General features: G+C 42.0%; 1 protein-coding gene across 9 annotated transcripts in view; it reads left to right on the top strand.

Annotated features, from left to right (window-relative positions):
* The window catches only part of Cracdl (CRACD like), a 135,900-nt gene that overhangs the window by 57,508 nt on the left and 59,332 nt on the right, over nucleotides 1-19,060 (top strand). The window contains exon 1 of one of the 9 annotated variants that reach the window (XM_069988496.1): nucleotides 4,663-4,927. The exons of 7 other annotated variants lie outside the window; for them this stretch is intronic. In XM_069988496.1, coding sequence (XP_069844597.1) covers nucleotides 4,854-4,927 — 74 coding nt within the window. In that variant the 5' untranslated portion in view covers nucleotides 4,663-4,853. Of the gene's footprint in view, nucleotides 1-4,662; nucleotides 4,928-19,060 lie in introns of those variants that run through there. One more of the 9 variants, XM_069988495.1, reaches the window with a different exon arrangement.

Genomic DNA, 19,060 nt, shown 5'->3' with positions numbered 1-19,060 from the left:
GGCATAGAAGCAGAGACAGTGCCCAGATCCTGCACTCATGCCCACCCAAAGACTGGCACACACACACAAAACTTTGGAAGAATGAGGTCTCATTTCCAACAGCAGGGAACTGACAATGAGTCCTTCTGTGTGCTGGGTACCAGGTGAAAACTCACACAGGATCTTGAGTCCTCACTGCCTCCTGCGGGTTCCAAATGAGGAACTGAGCCTAGAGAAGGAAGGTAACTCATTTCCAAAAGCTTCTAATTAGGGAAAATGACAAATCATAGAAAAGCACAGTGAGAATGTTTAAAATGTATGTGATTCCATGATCCAGAAACAACTTTGTATTTAAATGATTCAATTGTATGTATTGAAAGATTTTTTTTGTAGCTCTTGTGGGTGGAACCTAGAGTGCTAGCCAAGCACTCTACCACTACACTACATTCCCAGGCCAAGATGATCGATTTAATTTAATTTTCTAAGACACTGGGGATTGAACTCAAGACTTCACAGAAGCACTCTACCACTGGAGCAATACCTCTGACCCTTCTTGCTTTAGTTTACTTTCCAAACAGGATATTGTGCTTTTGCCTGGGCTGGCCTGGAATTAGAATCCTCCTTCTGCATGCTGCATAGTTGGGTTAACAGATGTGTACTACCATGGTTAAGATAAGGACTCACTTTAACCTGGGTTGGCCTCAAACAAGATCTTATCTCTACCACCCAAATAATTGGGACTATAGATGTGAATTCCCATGCCAGCTGGAGATATTTTAAAAATAATTTTACTGTAATTACTAAAATATTATACAAAGGGGTTACCATTTCATAAGTTAGGAAATTAGTATATTTCTTTTTTTGTATAATCTCATCCTTTTTCTGTCCCCCAGTTTCGCCTCCTGTCCCTGCCTACAAGTTGCATAGTTCATTTTCCACATAGTGTATACTGAATACCATGATTGTATTTGTTTACCCTTCTTCCCTTTCAAAGCTCACTTTTGCTCACTCTAAAAAGAAAACTCAAGCTCGGTGCCAGTGGCTCACACCTGTAAGCATGTCTACTCAGGAATCTGAGATCTGAGGATCATGGTTCAAAGCCAGCCCAGCCAGGAAAGTTCATGAGATTCTTTAATAAACAATTCAGAAAAAGCTGGAAGTGGTTCTGTGGTTCTGTGGTTTTGCACCCAGACCCAGAGTTCAAGCCCCAGAACAGGCAAAGCAAACAAATGAACACCACCACCACTACTACCAAAAACTCATGTTTCCATTTCCTGAAATTCCTTTTAATAAGAATTTTAATTTTAAGTGTTCAGATGAGTTACAGCTTTGGGTTCCTCCCCTAAAGGTAACCTTCTTTAGTCTGACTATGTGTATGTGAATGCCTAGTGTCCTTTATAGGTTATTGTGTCGAGTTATATTTTAGATCTAGCTTCCATATATGATCGAAAACATGTGGCATTTGTCTCTGAGCTTGGCTTACCTCACTTAACATTATTTGTTCTAGGTCCATCCATTCTCCTGCAGATGACATAATTTTATTGTTTCGAATGGCTGTGTAAAATTCCATTATATATAATAAGTTCCACATTTTATTGGTCCACTCATCTATTGAAGGGCATCTGGGCTGTTTCCATAACTTAGGTATTATGAATAGTGTAGCAATGACCATGGATGTGCAAGTGTCTTTACTATATGTAGATATTTTTTAAAAACTAAAACTGAGTCCTTACCACACACACCAATTTTGTACATGATGCTCATCAAAGGAAGGTCTGTGGGTGGTAGCAGGAACAGCAGCAGTAGCAGCAGTAGCAGCAGCTGGGAGCTTAAAAATGCAGGAATTTCAGGCTCCATCCCAGAGTGACTGAAGCAGAATCTGTGTTGGGCAACCTTTTTGGGTGATGGCACTGTGTGCTTACTCTGAGGAACACTGTGGTATCCTCATTTCCCCCACTTGGTCCTGGGCTGTGCACATGCTCCCACGTCAGTGAACATTTTTCTATAATGCTGTTTTCAGTGACTACAGGTCTGTCCTGAGCCCTGTGCCTGGTTGCCACTGTTGAGCCTTTAGAATGCTCCCAAGGCACTGTTAGAGGAATCATTTATCTCCTCAGGACAGGACAGATTGCCCAGAATTGGAGTGATTGGGATGTGCACCAAGGTAAGGCAGGATAGTGTTTGCTAAGTTCTGGAGATTGCCAGCTCAGGAGGCACAGAAGTAGACCCCTGCCTCAAACCCTTGCCATACAGGGAAGGGCTCGAATAGGCCTTGATGTGAGTATCAGGTTTCATACTCGGCAGTTCAGTGATCCTGTGCCAATGGCTTAACCTTTCTGATCTCCTCTTTTACCTGCAGAATGGAGATGCACGTGTAGCTCTTTGGTGGTTATGAGCCTTAGGCATGATGAAAACACCTGGAACCTGATTCCTTCATTCCAGTCTTTCTAAGTAAAGTGAGCTCCTAGGGGTTATGGTTTGAGTGCCCCACCGAAACTCAAAAGTCAACTTAGACTTGTCTCTTACATGTGCCCCTCTCACCATGTGATGGCCCCTGCTACCTCTGTCTCTGAAGAAAGTCACCCACCTCACAACAGGAACATAAAAGCCTTCAACCTTTCTTCTTTATAAACTACCTCGTCTGCATTCTCTACTGATAGCAACAGAAAGTGGACTGAGACAGAGGTCTTACCACAAATCCTTAGACATTCTTGTAAAAAACTACCTGTTACAGATTACAAATTTCACTTGAGTAAGTACACATAGAAGTTACTGGCCTTTCTGTTAGGTTCTCTGGTGTCCTGGGGGATATATGGTGTGGACACTGCAGCAAAGGACACAGGACACCTATAATCCTTGCTACTCTGGAACCTGAGATCTGAAGCTCGTGGTTCAGAGCCAGCTCAGGCAGAAGAGTCCTTTTATCTCCAATTAAACATTAGAAAGCCAGTAGTGGAACTGTGGCTCAAGTGGTAGAATACAAGCTTCGAGCAACAAAGCTAAGATACCATGTGTAGGCCCTGAATTCAAGCCCCAGTGCCAGCACAAACAAAAACGAAAGGGACTTCCTGAATACTTGAGTTAAAATTGAGTAGATATATAAAACATGCAAGCCGTGCTAGTGGAGAGTGTGCTGAGAGGTGGCTGTGGCCATGCGTACCTGGGACTGCTGCAAGACCTGCACCTCAGCTGTCTCACCTGCTCTTCAGGGAACCTTGTTTCCTGGACATGCAGTCATGCAGCCACAATATGTGGCATGGCATCCCCTTGTGGTGGTGTGTATGTCAGCCTCATGTGCTCCATGAAAAGCACCATCCCAGTGCTGAGCCACCACAGCAACAAGGCACTGTTGAGGTTCCCGAGAGAAGGGAGTTGGCAGCCAGAGCAGGCTCTGCCTCAGTTCACCAGGTAGACTGTGCTGCTAGCTGGGACTGCTCCTTAGAAACATGGGCCTTCAGGCTCCATCCCTGTGGTTTCAGTAATCCATGATGCTGGAGGTGCCCCCGGACTGCCTCCCCACCAGCCTGCTGTCCCTGGTGCTTGGCAGAAGGCTGAATAAGTGACAGCATGTCTTCCTGCCAGGATGAGGGCAGTGGCCCTGCAGACTCCAACCCTACACAAATGCCATCAATCACTATGTGACTGCTCTCTTTTGTTACTCCTAACTATACTTATTTGTTTTGCTTTCTTCTTTTATAACCCCTTTGACTAGGGCTCTGTATACAGTTGGCTTTTGGAAAACAGCACGCTAGGACTTTTATAGAACCTCCCTCAGAAGTCCCTGTTCTGCCTGCTGCTCCTGGGTTTTAATAACACAGCGTCACACCCCTCCATTGCCTGGAGCCTTCTGTCAACACTCCAGAGGTTGCCTGGAAACTGCTGACTGTAGCCAGCCCGCAGACCTGAGACTGAGTTGCGTTAGGTGGCATAGCAGTGCTCATTGCAAGAGTCTATTATTTTGAAGTGGCAACTGCAAGTAATGAGAGAGGCTGTCACCAAGGTCCTTGGCTGTGTCACGTGGAGAGGCTGGAGAGTCCAGCCAGGAAGGCTTCCTTGGTGATTTTTCTTGGGTAGGTGTGGCCTGTGCACCTGCCAGGTGTGTTATCCATTAGTAAGGGCCACAGGGTGTGGGGTAAGCAGGTACCTGGCCAAAAGCAGCATTTGTAAAATCCCAGAAAAGCATAAAACACATCTAGGATCTGAAGTGGCACGATGAGCACTGAAGGAAAAAAAAACAACAGAAAATGAAAGCTAGACAGCAAGCATGCAGAGGCATGGATGAGTCCGAGCCCTGGCTCTTTAGAGAGTGAAGGTCCTTGAAGGGGGCAAGAGGGTCTGCATGGCTTTGGTGTTGTCATGAGAGAGGAGAATCCTGGGCTTGGATGTGTTTGACTGAATCTGTTTTAGCTTTTCTCAGTATTAGGGTCTTGTTTCTTTTGTGGCCCTTCCCCAGGTGGGGAGTGCGGCATCACGCTGCCCTCACCCTTTGCCTGCTTCCATGGTGAGCACAGTAAAACACTGCCCGAGTTTGTTGTGTTATGTCCCCAGCTATTCCGTGGTGAGTCTCCAGCCACAGGGAGATAGGTGACGTGTCTCCGGAGCAACTCCCTGAAGAGGCAGGCCACCCCCACTCCTCGCCCTCAGGGCTTGGAGTAGAAGGAGGAAGTGTGTGTGTTTCTGACATAGCTTTTACTGCCCTGTGCCTGCACACCTGCCCAAGGAGCTCACAGAGCTCAGGAGCAGAAGCCCCACTTCCGCCTGGCTCTGATGGACTGAGGGCTTGTGATCGGCACCCAGTGGTATCCCAAGAGCCTTAGGCCACTTGCTCAAGGCCCAGAGGTCCACTCTTCTCCCCGCTGCTAGTTTCCAGGAAGATGAGAGAGCCAGAGGCCCACTGCACGTTCAGGAAGATGGCTGCCTTTTACCAGTGCGTCAGGCCTGACCCCAGGTGGGCCCCTCCCCTCCCCTGGGCAAAAAATTGGTGGTGGAAGGTTTCTTGAGACTGGAGGAAAGAAAGGCTATGCTATCACTGCAGGGCACAAGGTTGGGGGAGATCGCCATCCCTTGGGGCTAAGGCTAGACCTTCAGCACCTAGTGCCTTATATTCTTGAATGTTTGTAACCTTTCTATTTACAGACTTATCTCGTCTTCTCCAATTGTGTGAAATTTGGAACAAAATAATGACTTCCTTTGTTTCCTTTAACACTAGTACATGTGTTCAGAGGGCATGAGGAAGACTGGGAGATGAGAGGAGGGTTGAGCACACAGAATATTTTGCTTTTACTAACCTGTGTTTGCACCTTGGATCCACATGGCACAGGGAGGGTAAAGACCAAGGTAAGAGGACATCAGAATTATCACCTAATCTCAGCACCAAAGGTTTTTGTATCCAGCTGACAGACCCAGCCATGGCCAACTCCCTGCTGGAGCTCCCACACAGCAGCACCCAGCGGCCCAGTGCACACCATCTCAAACTGCTGTAGGTGACATTATTCCTGGAAGCTGTTTGACGTAGTACATTTAAAATTCTGTGCTCAGGGGTACAGAGGGAAATAGAGCTTAGTCTTGATTTAAATTCATTTGCTCAGCATAAGTAAATACATCGTGTATGATAACCCACACGGAAAATTTCCAGTGTTATAGCTTGTGTCAGTCCAAGTCACCATTACATCCCGTCCCTGGGGTTGGATGGACAATCTTGGAAAATTGCATCTTTGGAAAGCGTCACCTGCATGAAGTGGGCAGAGGTATTTGAGTTGGTGTCTTTTCTTCTCACTTTATTCTTTCCTTACCCTGTAATTCAAAGATTCCTTGTGAACACAGGGCCTCATGCCAGGAATATCCCAGTGCATGGAAGTCATCATTGCTCCTGTTTCATTAAAAATTACCAGTAAAATGGTGCTGGGAAGGTGGCTCAGTGGTAAAGCGCTTGCCTTGTATGCATGAGGCCCTGGGCTCGATTCCTCAGCACCACATAAGCAAAAAGAAAAAAGCCAGAAGTGGTGCTGTGGCTCAAGCGGTAGAGTGCTAGCCTTGAGCTGAAATGCTGAGGGACAGTGCCCAGGCCCAGAGTTCAGGCCCCACGACTGGACTCTCCCCCCCAAAAAAATTACCAGGAGACCCTGTCTCCTTGGAATGGCCAGAATAGAGTAGTGGCTTCTTATATTAGGCTTTGGGCATTCTAGTATTTGTACCAGAAAAACCTCAGGTCTGCATCTGCCATGTTACAGAAGTATCAGCCACACGAGTATCTCTCTGGATAAATCAAATCTTGAGTTGTGTATATACAGTATGCGTAGAAGGCAGGCAATGTATTTATTACCTTAATAAATGTGTGCATCCAGCCCTTCTAAAAGTGTGCTTTGTGCCCTCTACTCAGTCTTATTTGTTGTGTGTTTAGCAGTTGGCATCAGGTACAGCTTGCACCTTGAGCCTGAAAGTTTCCAACTTACTGTAATTGGCATCTTCGTGAGATACTCCCCAGCAGTAAAAGGAATTCACATAACAGTTCCCCAGTCATTATGCAAATAGGATTTCTAAAATAAGGTCATGAATTTGAAGCTCTGATGCTTAGCTATTCTTGAAATAACAGTTTTATAAAAGTCTCTAATAGATTTTTTTTATTCTAATAACTTGAAAATGTCTAAACGAATATGTTTAAAATCTCATATGAAAACATACAGTTCTGGATGAGGAATTAACAAGTTGGTCTTGTGAAAGCTGTCACACAGTGCCATCTGAGATGGGACTTTCTCCTGAGTGTGTTTGTGAAGGTGTAGGCTGCCTGTGTGAATCCAGATCGCCTGTCTACCTGAGTGAACACTGTATTAAGCAGTGATACACCTCCATGGCTAACTTAATAAGGACACTGAATATACTAAATCAACTATTATGCAAGTAATTTTCTAAAGGTAGTTTATCTTATATAAGATCCTATTTATACACCCTGTCTAAACAATTCTGTTTATCCCATGGATGGCTAAGCTTGTGGGAACGAAGCTGTGGTGTTACTTTGCAAAGAAACAGCTCCGAAAATGTCTTCATCCATCTCTCCTCCATCTCTAGATGCTCTCTGTCCCTGTCCTGCCATGGATATAGGAAGCCTGGAATAGGGAACAAGCCTTCTCTACAGACCTCCTCTGCATCCGCATAGCTACAGGGTAGATAAGAACAACCCAGCCTACAGAAAATGTGACATAGTCTAGCAAAGTCAGATTTTAAAGAAGTCTGTCCTTGAGACATCAGATGTTTTCTGGAGGCTGTGGATGACTACTGGATGCCAGTTCACTTTTCATAACAAGCGAGAGAATGTCTGCGGTTCACTCCTCCATTCACTCCATAGTATTTCTGAAGCGCCTACCGTGTGCCAGTGCCAGGTGGCTACCTGGTTCCCATCTTCATAGAGTTACCACACACTTAATGCAGTTCTCTAGACCAAGTTTTATTTCAGTGTTGTTTTTAAAAAGATGAACAAGAAGTGTTATGATACTATGACATCTTCAGGCTGACCAGCCAGTGAGTTCTCTTACTCTTGTCACAGTGTTTGCAAGTTCTCTGCGTTCAGACCCTTGCTTAGGAGATTTCTTGGCTTCCTTTTCTCTCGTGTCCATGCTCTAGACATGGCCCTGTCTCCTCCTTGTCCTTGCTGACAGATGGCAGAGGAAGGTGTGCAGACAGCTGTGTGTCAGCTTGGGAGCAGGCAGGCAGCTGGCACCCGCAGGGAGGGCTCAGTCTCCACACCACTGCCTGTGTGTGGCGGCCACAGCAACCAAGTCCCTCTGCTCCTAGGGATAATAATATCATTAAGCAGCAGCTGGCACTGTTTTTGAACAGAGATTTCTCACAGGAACTTTGTGAGCATTACACATTCCATTTGCCTCAATAATGTGAAACTTATTTTTTCTAAAAAAAGGAATAGGCAGATCCCAGCGTGACTCACTAGAGAACAATAGTTAAGTCATAACTTATTTTTGTCTTTTTCCCCCAAGAAAAAGGAGGAATTGGTTAAATGTATAGGGAATGTAAGCAGGCATACATTTGCATAGGGTGACTTGGTGGAAAACTTATACAAGTATACACATCATTACCCAGGCCCAGGTGAGTCTTGTGAAGGAAAGGTTCAGGGAATCTTGTAGTGACTTTCACTTATCTGGAAGGGAGAGAGCAGTTTTCCTGAGGAAAGGGAGGTAAAGCCAAAATCAAAAGAATGAGTAGGAGTTAGTAAGACCACAGTGGGATGGAAGGGGAGGAGCCTCATCTGCCAAGACCCTGGATGGGAAAGAAACTGAGTGCGGTGGGCAGAGGGAGGAGAGTTAAAGTATTCATTTCTACCACGTATGTCTGGATTCGAATCCAGCCCACCTCCTCTTGTTGCTGTGTGGATGTACTCACGCTTAATTGCTTCCCATTCTTGCTTCCATTTCCATGCTTCCATCCCCTTAGTTCTCATTTTAGTGTAAGTTTGCTGGAGACAAATAATATCAAATCTTCTTTTCTGAAAATGCCTTTTCTTCTTTTTTAAAATTTTCGGGTAACACTTTTCTCCCTAACAACTTTTGATGAAGCTCCTTTATGCGAAGTATCCAATCAATGGGCCTTCAGAGCTATGTACCTGTGAATACTTTCTAACGCTTCATTTCACACATTAATCAGTTTGTTCATCCCTCCCTCGCTCCCTCTTTCTCTCTGTTAAGTTGATTTTTTTTGGTACTGAAATGTTTCAATTTCTCCCTCCTTTCTTTTTGTGCATATTCTATAGCTACTTTATTACCATGGGGATTACATTTGACATTCTAAAGTTGTAATACTCAAATTTAAACCAGTTTATCTTCAGTCACGTACATAACCTGCTCCTTTGCATTTCTTCCCTTGCTTCCTTTATTTTATTTTATGCTGGTCCTGGGGCTTGAATTTAGGGCTTGGGTATTGTCTCTGTGCTTTTCTGCTCAAGGTTGATGCTCTACCACATGATACACAACTGTACTTTGGGGGTTTGGTGGTTAATTAGGGATAAAAGTCTCATGGACTTTCTTGTACCCACTGGCTTTGACCTAAGATCCTCATATCTAAGCCTCCTGAGTAGTTAGAATTATAGGTGTGAACCTCAAGCACTGGCCCCTGCTGTTATTTAGTTTTTGGTGCTACGGTCATACCCTTTCACAATGTTTCAAAAAAAATAGGAATCAATTCTATTATGTCTAGTCCTAGGGAATGACCTCAGAGCTTGGGTGCTGTCCCTGTGCTTGTTTTTCTCAAGGCTAGTACTCTACCACTTGAACCACACCTCCAACTCTGGCTTTTGGGGGGAGGGGTACTTAATTGGAGATAAGAGTCACATGGATTTTCCTGCCTGGGCTAAATTCGAATCATGATCATCTTCAGAGCTCAGCTTCTTAAGTAACTAGGATTACAGGCATGAGCCTGTAACCAAAGTTACAGTAACACTAGTTTAGAGTGATAATTCCTATAGGAAGTACCCCCATTTTCCTCTTTCCCTCTCTTCTGGCAGCACTGGGGTCTAAACTCAAGGCCCTGTGCTTGCCCTTTTTTTTTTTTTTTAATTTTTTTTATTGTGAAAATACTGTACAGAGGAGTTACAATTACATGGGCAAGGTAATGAGTACATTTCTTACCAAGCATTGTAGCCTCCTCCTTTGTTTACCCTTCCCATCCCTTCCCATCCCCCCTCCCCCCCAATCCCCCTTCCTCCCCCACCCAATCCTCCCGCCCCCCAAGTTGTAAAGTTCATTTTCCACATGACAACTTGTACTTCTCATTGTTGCAACAGGTCCACCTGTATCCTTATTTAAACGACTTGTTTTTCCCCTTCCCCTCCACAAATTATACCGACATCAAATACAGTGAAAGCAGGGGTTATACTGTGGGGGAGGGACATACAAAGTAACAAAGAAATAATCTTATAATTGAGTTAGAAACAAATGCATGAAAGAAAAAAACATTTAAAATACATATCTTAGGGTTCATTTTTCTAACATCACCTTATCTGACCTTTTCTGCTTGACTCATACATAAAAATACTAGATATTGCAAATAAGGGAAATAATGGAACCTATGTTTCTTTGGGCCTGGCTTACTTCACTTAATATAATTTTTTCCAAGTCTTTCCATTTCCTAACAAATGGGGCAATGTCATTCTTTCTGATGGAGGCATAGAATTCCATTGTGTATATATACCACATTTTCTTGATCCATTCATCTACTGAGGAGCATCTGGGTTGGTTCCAGATCTTAGCTATAGTAAATAATGCTGCAATAAACATAGTTGTGCTGGTAGCTTTAGTGTGGTCCTGTTTGTAAACATTTGGGTAAATGCCCAAAAGTGGGACTGCTGGGTCATAGGGGAGCTCTATGTGGAGTCTTTTGAGGAACCTCCATACTACTTTCCAAAGTGGTTGAACTAATTTACACTTCCACCAACAATGAAGTAAGGTTCCCTTCTGTCCACATCCCCTCCAGCATCTGTTGTTTAATAACAGAGTTCTTGATTTTTGCCATTCTAACTGGGGTGAGGTGGTATCTCAATGTTGTTTTGATTTGCATTTCTTTTATGGCGAGGGAGGTTGAGCATTTCTTCATGTGTCTATTGGCCATCCTTCTTTCTTCTTCAGAGAAGTTTCTCTTTAAGTCATTAGCCCACTTATTTATTGGGCAGTTGTTTCTTTGAGGATTTGTTGTTGGGGGGTTTAATTTTTTGAGTTCCAAGTATATTTTAGATATGAGACCCTTGTCCGTTATATGGCTAGTGAAGATCTTCTCCCAATCCGTGGGCTTTCTATTGATCTTGCCAGCTATGTCCTTTGCCATGCAGAAGCTCTGCAACTTCATGCAATCCCATTTGTCCAACCTTTCTTTGATTTGTTGTGTTTCCGGGTCTCTATTAAGAAAATTTCGGCCTGTGCCAAGGAGACCTAGGGTTTCCTCTATTCCATCCTGTAATGTTTTCAGAGTGTCTGCTTTGACTCCGAGGTCTTTGATCCATTTGGAGTTGATTCTGGTGCAGGGTGATATATAAGGATCTAGCTTTAGTTTTCTACAAGTAGTTAACCAATTTTGCCAGCACCATTTACTGAAGAGGCTGTCTTTCTTCCATTCTATTTTTTTAGCTCCCTTATCAAAGATTAGATGGCTATAGGTCTGTATGTGCTTGCCCTTTTTGCTATAGTTATTTTTCAGATAGGGTCTTGTGATTTTTGCTTGGGCCAGCCTCGAACCACCATTGTCTAATCTCTGTCTCCCATGGTTCCTAGCCCTAAGTTTCTTAAATCAGGTAGAATGTTTTTAATGGAGTTACAAATCATTATTGCAATAATACTTTCCTTTGAGGGAAAAACTAAGAGAGAGCATTCTAAAAGAAATGTACTCATGACCTGACATATGTAAGTGTGTACATTACCTTTAAATAATAATTTTTTTTTAAGGGAAGAGATAGGAGAAGGGTGCTGGCTCAGTAATTCTCCTTGAGCTCTGGGGAGTCTAATGGCAATAAAGGAAGTTAAAATAACAATGGTCCCTGAATTGTGTTCACACACCATGATCAGAAGCAGCAGTCAAAGCATAGATCCCTAATGTTTGGGGGCCAAAGCCCTTTTTGCCCTTTCTGGGTCTTATAAACTCAATACAGGCAGTTCCTGGGGCTGAGGACTTGGCACATGGTTAGATGCTACTGTGCTAAGAGCTGAGAGTGACAGATTAACAACAATTTACCTTCCAGTCCTTTCTGGAAGTTGCAAGCCTCCAGTGGAATCCAGAGTTCCAAAGAAATGAATGTGAGACAGATTATGCCATTTTCCATGTGGAGAAACAGTCCTGGTGACTCTTCTCTTCCAGAATGCCCCCATGGACATATGTTTTTATTTCCATTTAGTAGTTGCTTAGGAATGGAATAGTGGACCGTGTGGTACAGTAATTTTCTTTGGGTGGAGGAGCAGTACTGGGGGGTTGAATTCAGGGCTTCACACTTGCTAGACAGGTATTGTACCACCTGAGTCAGATCTCTAGCCCCTCCTTGTGGTAATTTTATGTTTTCCATTTTGAGTAACTTAAACTTTTCCAAAGTGGCAAGAGCAGGTGAACATTCACATTCACATCCCTTCACATTCTTTCTAGTAGAGGGGGAGGGTTCCTGGAGCTTGCACTCAGGGTCTGGGAGCCACAGTTCTACTTCTAGCCTTTTTGGTAGCTAATTGGAGATAAAAGTCTCACAGGCTTTCCTACCTGGACTGGCTTCAAACCACTATCCTCATATCGCAGCCTTCTGAGTAGCTAGGATTATAGGTGTGAGGCACCAGCACCCAACTACTAGTGTTTATTATTGTCTGTTTCTTTGGTCATAGCCATCCTAGTGAGTGTAAAGTTATATGGCCTTTGACTTGCAGTTTTCCAGTAACTAATAGTATGGAGCATCTTTCCATGTGATTATTAGCATTCATTTGCCTTGTTTGTACAAGTTCCTACAAATTCTTTGTTTTAAATGGGTTTCTTAAAATAGGTTTAAATAGAATTTTTTATATTAGAATTCTAGATATTGGTCCTTTATCAGATATATTATTGGAAAATATTTTCTCCCAGTCTGAGTTGTCTTTACATGTTTTGATAGTTTATTTGAAACTAAAGCTTATAATTTTTGACAAAGTCAACACATACCTATCTATACTTAGAGTGTGTTGATTATCTGTCTGGTTGTCTAACTTAAGATCACAGATTTTTCTTCTAAGAGATTTATAGTTTCAGCACTTACATTTAATTCTGTGATCCATTTTGTGGTAATGAATACATATGGTGTGAGGTTGGGAGTACAAACTCTGTTTCACATGTTGATGTCTACTTGTCTTAGAACAATTTGTTGAAAAAGACTTCTGTTCTTGGCATGCCTATTAAAATGAATTTCTATACTTTCCTGCATTTATTTCTAGGCTCTTAAGCTCTATTATCTTGGTCTATGTATTATGATGAAACCTTACTTCTGTAGCTTTGCAGTTTTGGAAGTAGAAAGTGTATGAGTATTCACCTTTATTATTGTTTTTCAAGATTGTATTAGCTATTTGGTCAAACTGATAGAATGGAGAAAGACAGATCGACAATAACAGTTTTATATCATTGTTAATTTTCTGCTTATTCTAGCCATAATTAAAAGTGATACCTCTAATTTATAGTGGAATCATCTCTCCTTTTAAGAAAAATCACATGGTATTAGTAATTCTCTGTGTAATTTTTGGCCAGATTCACCAGTTTTTCACATTTTACTTCATTTGTTATGTTATTGTTTCTTTGTATGTTTATCTATATATTCATACCATTTCACTTACATACAATTTGATAGTGAACTAGATAAATTATATGTATATTTCCTAAAAGCAGGTATTTTGCCAGATCTGGGGCTTGAACTCATGGCCTTGCCCTCTCTCTTGATTTTTGTGCTGAAGGCTAGCATTCTACCACTTGAGCCATGCCCCATGTCTGGGTTTTTTTTTTCAGGTTAATTGTAGATAATAGTCTTCTTTGATTTGTCTGCCTATCCTGGCTCCAAACAGTAACCTTCAGATTTAAGGCTCCCGAGTAGCTAGAATTATAGATGTGAGGCCACCTGTGTCTAAGACTGGGATTAGATTTCAGTACCTGTCACTTTGGCTGGTGCCTTACCAACTGAGCCATACCTCCAACCCCAAACACTTGTAAATACCATAATCACACTGATCAAAATTGGGGAAATTTAAATTATACACAATTATTATATAATCCACAGTCCTTGTTCAGCTTGTGTTATGGCAGTTTCTCATCCACCAGTTCAGGAGTATCTGTTGCCTCTGCTCTAGAACAAGTACATGTTTTCAATAGTACAGAACAATTTTACAGAATCTCTCTCATATTGATATGACTGAAGTTTCCTTATAATCGGATTCTTTATCAGGTGCCATTGTGATATTTTCTGTTCCCATTATTTTCCCACTTTTGGAGGAGATAGATTATTTGTTTTTCATTTATTGGATTATAAGGACTACAAATTTGTAGTCCTTCTGCTTCAGCTTCTTGAGTGTTGAGATTACAAGCACAAATCAATATGACCACAGTAGAAATAACTGGTTTTCTTCAGATTCATTTTCTCCTTGTTTGTAAACAAGGTTCTTTTTGTTTGTTTTTAAAATAATCATTTTTAAGTTAGCCATGCACATTATAGACAACAAAACGCGAAGTCAGAATTATTTTTTTACAAATATTTTCCCCCTGCCTGTCTTACCTATTCACTTTTTCAATGTTACCTTTCAATGAGCAAAAATACTTCATTTTGATGAAGTGCAAAATATGTAGTGTTTTTCTTTTTCTTTTTTTTTGGGGGGGGGTCCAGTTGTGGGGCCTGAACTCTGGGCCTAGGCGCTGTCCCTCAGCTCTTCAGCTCAAGGCTAGCGCTCTACCACTTGAGCCACAGCGCCATTTCCGGCTTTTTTTTTTCTGCTATGTGGTGCTGAGGAATGGAACCCAGGGCCTTAGGCATGCAAGGCAAGCGCTCTACCACTGAGCCACCTTCCCAGCCCTGTAGTGTTTTTCTTTTGTGGGATTTTAAGCATGTCTGAGACATTTTTGTTTATCCAAATGTAAAGAAAACATTCCTAAGTTTTTTTAGAAGCCATATATATATATATATATATATATATATATATATATATATATATACATACATACATATATTCCTTTATATTTCTATTGTTTTACCACTTTTTTGTCTTGTCTAGTTATTTTTCTTTCTAACCAACCTTTTTGTGTTAATGAAATGTTTAGCGTTCCATTCTTAGGTATATTTTGGCTATTTATTTATGAGACCATGTAGTACTATACAGCCAGGCTGGCCTTCAACTCTCCATCTCACTGCCTCAGCTTCCTGAGTACACCACCATGCCTGGCCTCTTTTGACCTTTTTTTGCTGAACCTCTGCATTAGATTTTTTAGTGTTTTAATTTAGAGGATCACAATATTGATTCTTAATGGCACTGTCTAGCTGAACACCAGTGGCTGAAGTTTGTAATCCTAGTTACTTGAGGCTCAGATCAGGAGAATTGTTGTTTGAACCCAGCCCAGGCAGAGCATTCCATGAGACTACATCTCCAAGGAGGAAAGCTGGACATAGTGGCATGGACTTGTGATCCTAGCAAGGACAGGAAACTCAAGTAGATAGATTGCAGACAAAAAAAAAAAAAATGAGGCCCTGTCTCAACTATAACTGGCAAAAAAGAGGACTAGAGAAATGACTCAAGTGGAAGAACACTAGCCTATTAAATGTGAGGTTCTGAGTTCAAACCTCAGTACCACCAAAAAAAAATCACTGTCTACTTAAGAATTAACATGTACAATGGCATATAAAATGCAAGAACCTTGTGATAATCTCTGTTTAAAACCTCGATTTTTACAGTGTAGTCACATACCACGTCTACATGTGCTCTGAGGTCACACCATTGAAATTTATGCTCTGAAATAAATTGAAAGAAGGAAAAGATGCTATGTTTGCCCACATATTTACCGTCTTCAGTGTACTTCATTACTCCTGTAGCACTTACCTCATCTGGGATTATTTTTCTTTAGAACTTCTTTTTTACATTTCCTATAGTATATGTGTGCTGGAAGCAAGTTCTTAATACTTTTCCCTTTTCTAAAAATATCTAGATTTTTGTCTTTGTTGAGTGATAGTTGGCTGTATATGGGTTGCTTTATAAAAATGGCATACCATTACTTTGTTGGGTTAATTGTTGTCATTTGTATTGTTGCTTTTCGGTATATGTATCATTTTCCTTTGGCTATTGTCAAGTTTTTTTTCTTTGATTTTAGTATCCTACATGGGGTCTCATGTTAATTCAGACTTACATTGTACATCCTGAAGGTATTCCTGCCTCCATACCTTCCTCTCCTACTTCCGGGACTTGGTTACATGTATGTGTGGTCCATTGACCTCTTGTCACTCGTCAGTGAGACTGTGTTCTGATTTGCTGTTTGCCAGTCATTTTGTTCCTGCTCTTCAGATTATGTTCTTTTTATGTTTCCAATTTTCCATGAAGCCCTTTTTGTGAATATTTCATTTCAGAAATGATACTTTTCCATTGGTTTTTAAGCCCACAATATGTAATTAGTAGCTTCTTTGAAGTCTTTCTCTGCTAATGAAGCACTTGATCACCTGGGTGCATTTTCTTTTGAGTAATTTTTTTCTATTGCCTTTGTTTCATTGTCCTGTTTCTGTAAATGATTAGTAAATTTTGATTATATGGTAAACACTGTGAATGATACACTGTACAAACTCTGGAATCTTGTTATATTCTCTCCTAGAACTGGTGATTTTGTTCTAGCAGGCTATTAACTTGACTGGACTCAAACCATTAACCAACCCTATCTCTCCTGAAGGGGGTATTAGAACAATTTTTAGCTCATTTGTCTTACCTTCACAACTGTTAGCTCCTGTATACTATTTGTCATTTCCCCATTATGTGCATATGAACTAGAAAAACATTTGCCTTCAGTTGGGTGTTCCTCTCTCTAGTGTTCTTTTTGTTCTTGTGATAGCCCTCCTCATTTTCCATCTGCTGTGTAGCACCCTTAAACTTTATTCTTTGATCACAGGTGTGCCAAGGCCACTATACAACACACAAATCTGTAGGTTCCTTAGGTCTCTCCCTTTGTAGTTCTCTTCGCTTAAGGTGAATGCTGTTCTAATCTCTGTCTTCTTCAAGTTCTCACCACTGCTTTCAACTTATTACTGTTAGTATTTTGTTTCTAATTTGTCATTACCATCTGCACAAGATAATAATGATATAGGCTACTCCACCATTACTGGAAGCCTAACCCACCTGTAGTTTCAGGTGTTTTCTTTTTCAGAGTTTAGGGTTCATATTAGCAGCTATTTTCTTTCATTAGAGTTTTCTACTTAAAATACAGTTACCTCTGATAGGACAACTCCATTGCTGATGCTGACTAGAAAATAGGCAAGTGTAGAAATCATGGAAAAGATGATGGGGAATCCATGCAGATTCTGCCATGGGAAGAAAGTAGGAGGGAGGAATGTGGAAAGTGGGGTGAATAACATCAAATTCATTTCTTTGCCAGTCTTGGGCCTTGAACCCAGGGCCTGGGCACTGTCCCTGAGCTTCTTTTGTCCAAGATTCTACCACTTGAGTCACAGTGACACGTCTGGCTTTTTCTGTTTATGTGGTACTGAGGAATCGAACTCAGGGCTTCATGCATGCACTCTACCACTAAACCACATTCCCAGCCCCTCAAATTGATTTTTTAAATGTAACCTTCCCTAAGGGTAGCCCCACATGGATGAGATTATCTCTGGAGAAGGGATGGAAATGGGGACTCTTTTTGGACCTTAGTACAACTCTGAAGTTAGGCAACTTGGTATTCAAAAATCTCAAAGGATGTTCCTACCCAGAAACCCCATTTCAGTTGTTTCTCTGCCCCAGGCAGTCCAAGGCACTGTTAAGAAAACAATGAAAAGCTGCAATGGATATAAAGGCATAGAAACTCACCCCATGGAGCGAGCCTACAGTCTTGGGAAGAACAGGTTTCAGAAGACACCTCCCCAACAAGTTCTTGACTTGAGTCTTGGAGAGTCAGTGAAAGAAAGAACCCACAGGGATCCGGGCACAACCTGCAGGGTAGTTCAGCATTAGTCACTCCATAGGGCAAATGCCAAAACTTTCATCCATAATTGTATAATGGATTATATGTACCTAGCATACGGGCATTTTTTTCTTTGCATTGTGTAGGTAAATATAGGGGACTGAAATTTTTTTAAGTGTGTTAAAATCTATTCACACTCTTTCTGTGAGCACACTTTTGTTCCAGTTTTCAATAGAAGCTGCAGCTAATGATGGAGCTTTGCCATGAGCTGGGAGGAGCCAGAGGTCACAGCTCAGGTGGTGGGGAATGGGACAGCCCCCACATTGAGACTTCTTTAGAAACAGGACTCCCTTGGATTCCGTAGGCACCCAGAGACACACCAATGAGCACTGTACACCACATAGGGGACTGGAGAGTGTATGACATCCTTGTGAGTTTATTAGGACTCCTGAAGAGGTCCTTCAGGTCCAGATTTAGTCTACAGAACAAGTTTTCCTCGATTGAGACTTACAGCTATCAGAAAGACAAGAAGGTGGAGGGTAGATGCTGTCCAGACCTTAGGCCTTGAGTTCCTACAAAGAAACTTGTTTTCATGTGAGAAGCCAAAGATGTGCTTAGAGAACATGGTTGCCAACATGGTTTTCCTTCTGGATTTTTCCATGGATTATTTCATTTTAACCAGGGTGGGGAATGTATATCAGAAGGGCAAGTTACTTGGCCTAATGGTGATAACATTCTGTTGTCACACATTTCCCCTGGAATGTTGTGCAAAGAGGACCCCTTGCCATCTGTGCACACTACAGTCTTAGAGGGAAGTCATTCCTTTGAGATTCTGGATATTTTATCAGTTACCTGGCAGCAGTTTGACTCCATCAGGCTTTGGGGATGAGGGAGTTCTGTTCAGCCATTCTGTGATTGATAACAGTGACCCTAAAGAGAACTGTTTGCACAGGAGCCTGTGATTTCAACACCTACCTGCTGCTGGTGCTGTATTTGTTCATGGATGGGAACACCTGTGCAGAATGAGCAAGTGCTTGCTGTGTGCTGTGCTCTGGCCCCAAATTGGATTTAAATGTTAATGGCCTCCATTGTATATGGGAAGACTAAGTCCCAGTGCTGATAGGGTGAAGTTTTAACCGTAGGCCATCTTGACAAGACGACTTAGCTCTCTTCCTCTTCACCTTATCACATATTTGTTAGCATGAAGACATTTGGGATATGAAGCATGAGCAGAACTCAGACCTCCCATGTGAGCCAAGCCCATTTGTTAACCTTTGTACCCCCCCCATCAGTGGGCATCTTTTGCCTCAAGAGTCTGCTGGCTCTGCTGGCGTCTGGCAGAGATCTTTGTATCAGCTCTTGGGAGAAGGACCCACAAAGGTGTGACTGGTCTGACTCTTGACCTTCCACCTACTCCTGAGTCCTCTGCTGTCAGTGGCCTTGTCACAGCCACTTCATT

The sequence above is a fragment of the Dipodomys merriami genome, unplaced genomic scaffold, assembly GCF_024711535.1.
Source record: "Dipodomys merriami isolate MVZ:Mamm:240054 unplaced genomic scaffold, mDipMer1.0.p SCAF_36, whole genome shotgun sequence".
Taxonomy (NCBI): Eukaryota; Metazoa; Chordata; class Mammalia; order Rodentia; family Heteromyidae; genus Dipodomys; species Dipodomys merriami.
Note: the sequence above shows the minus strand (reverse complement) of the source record. Positions and strands in the feature narration are given on the sequence as shown.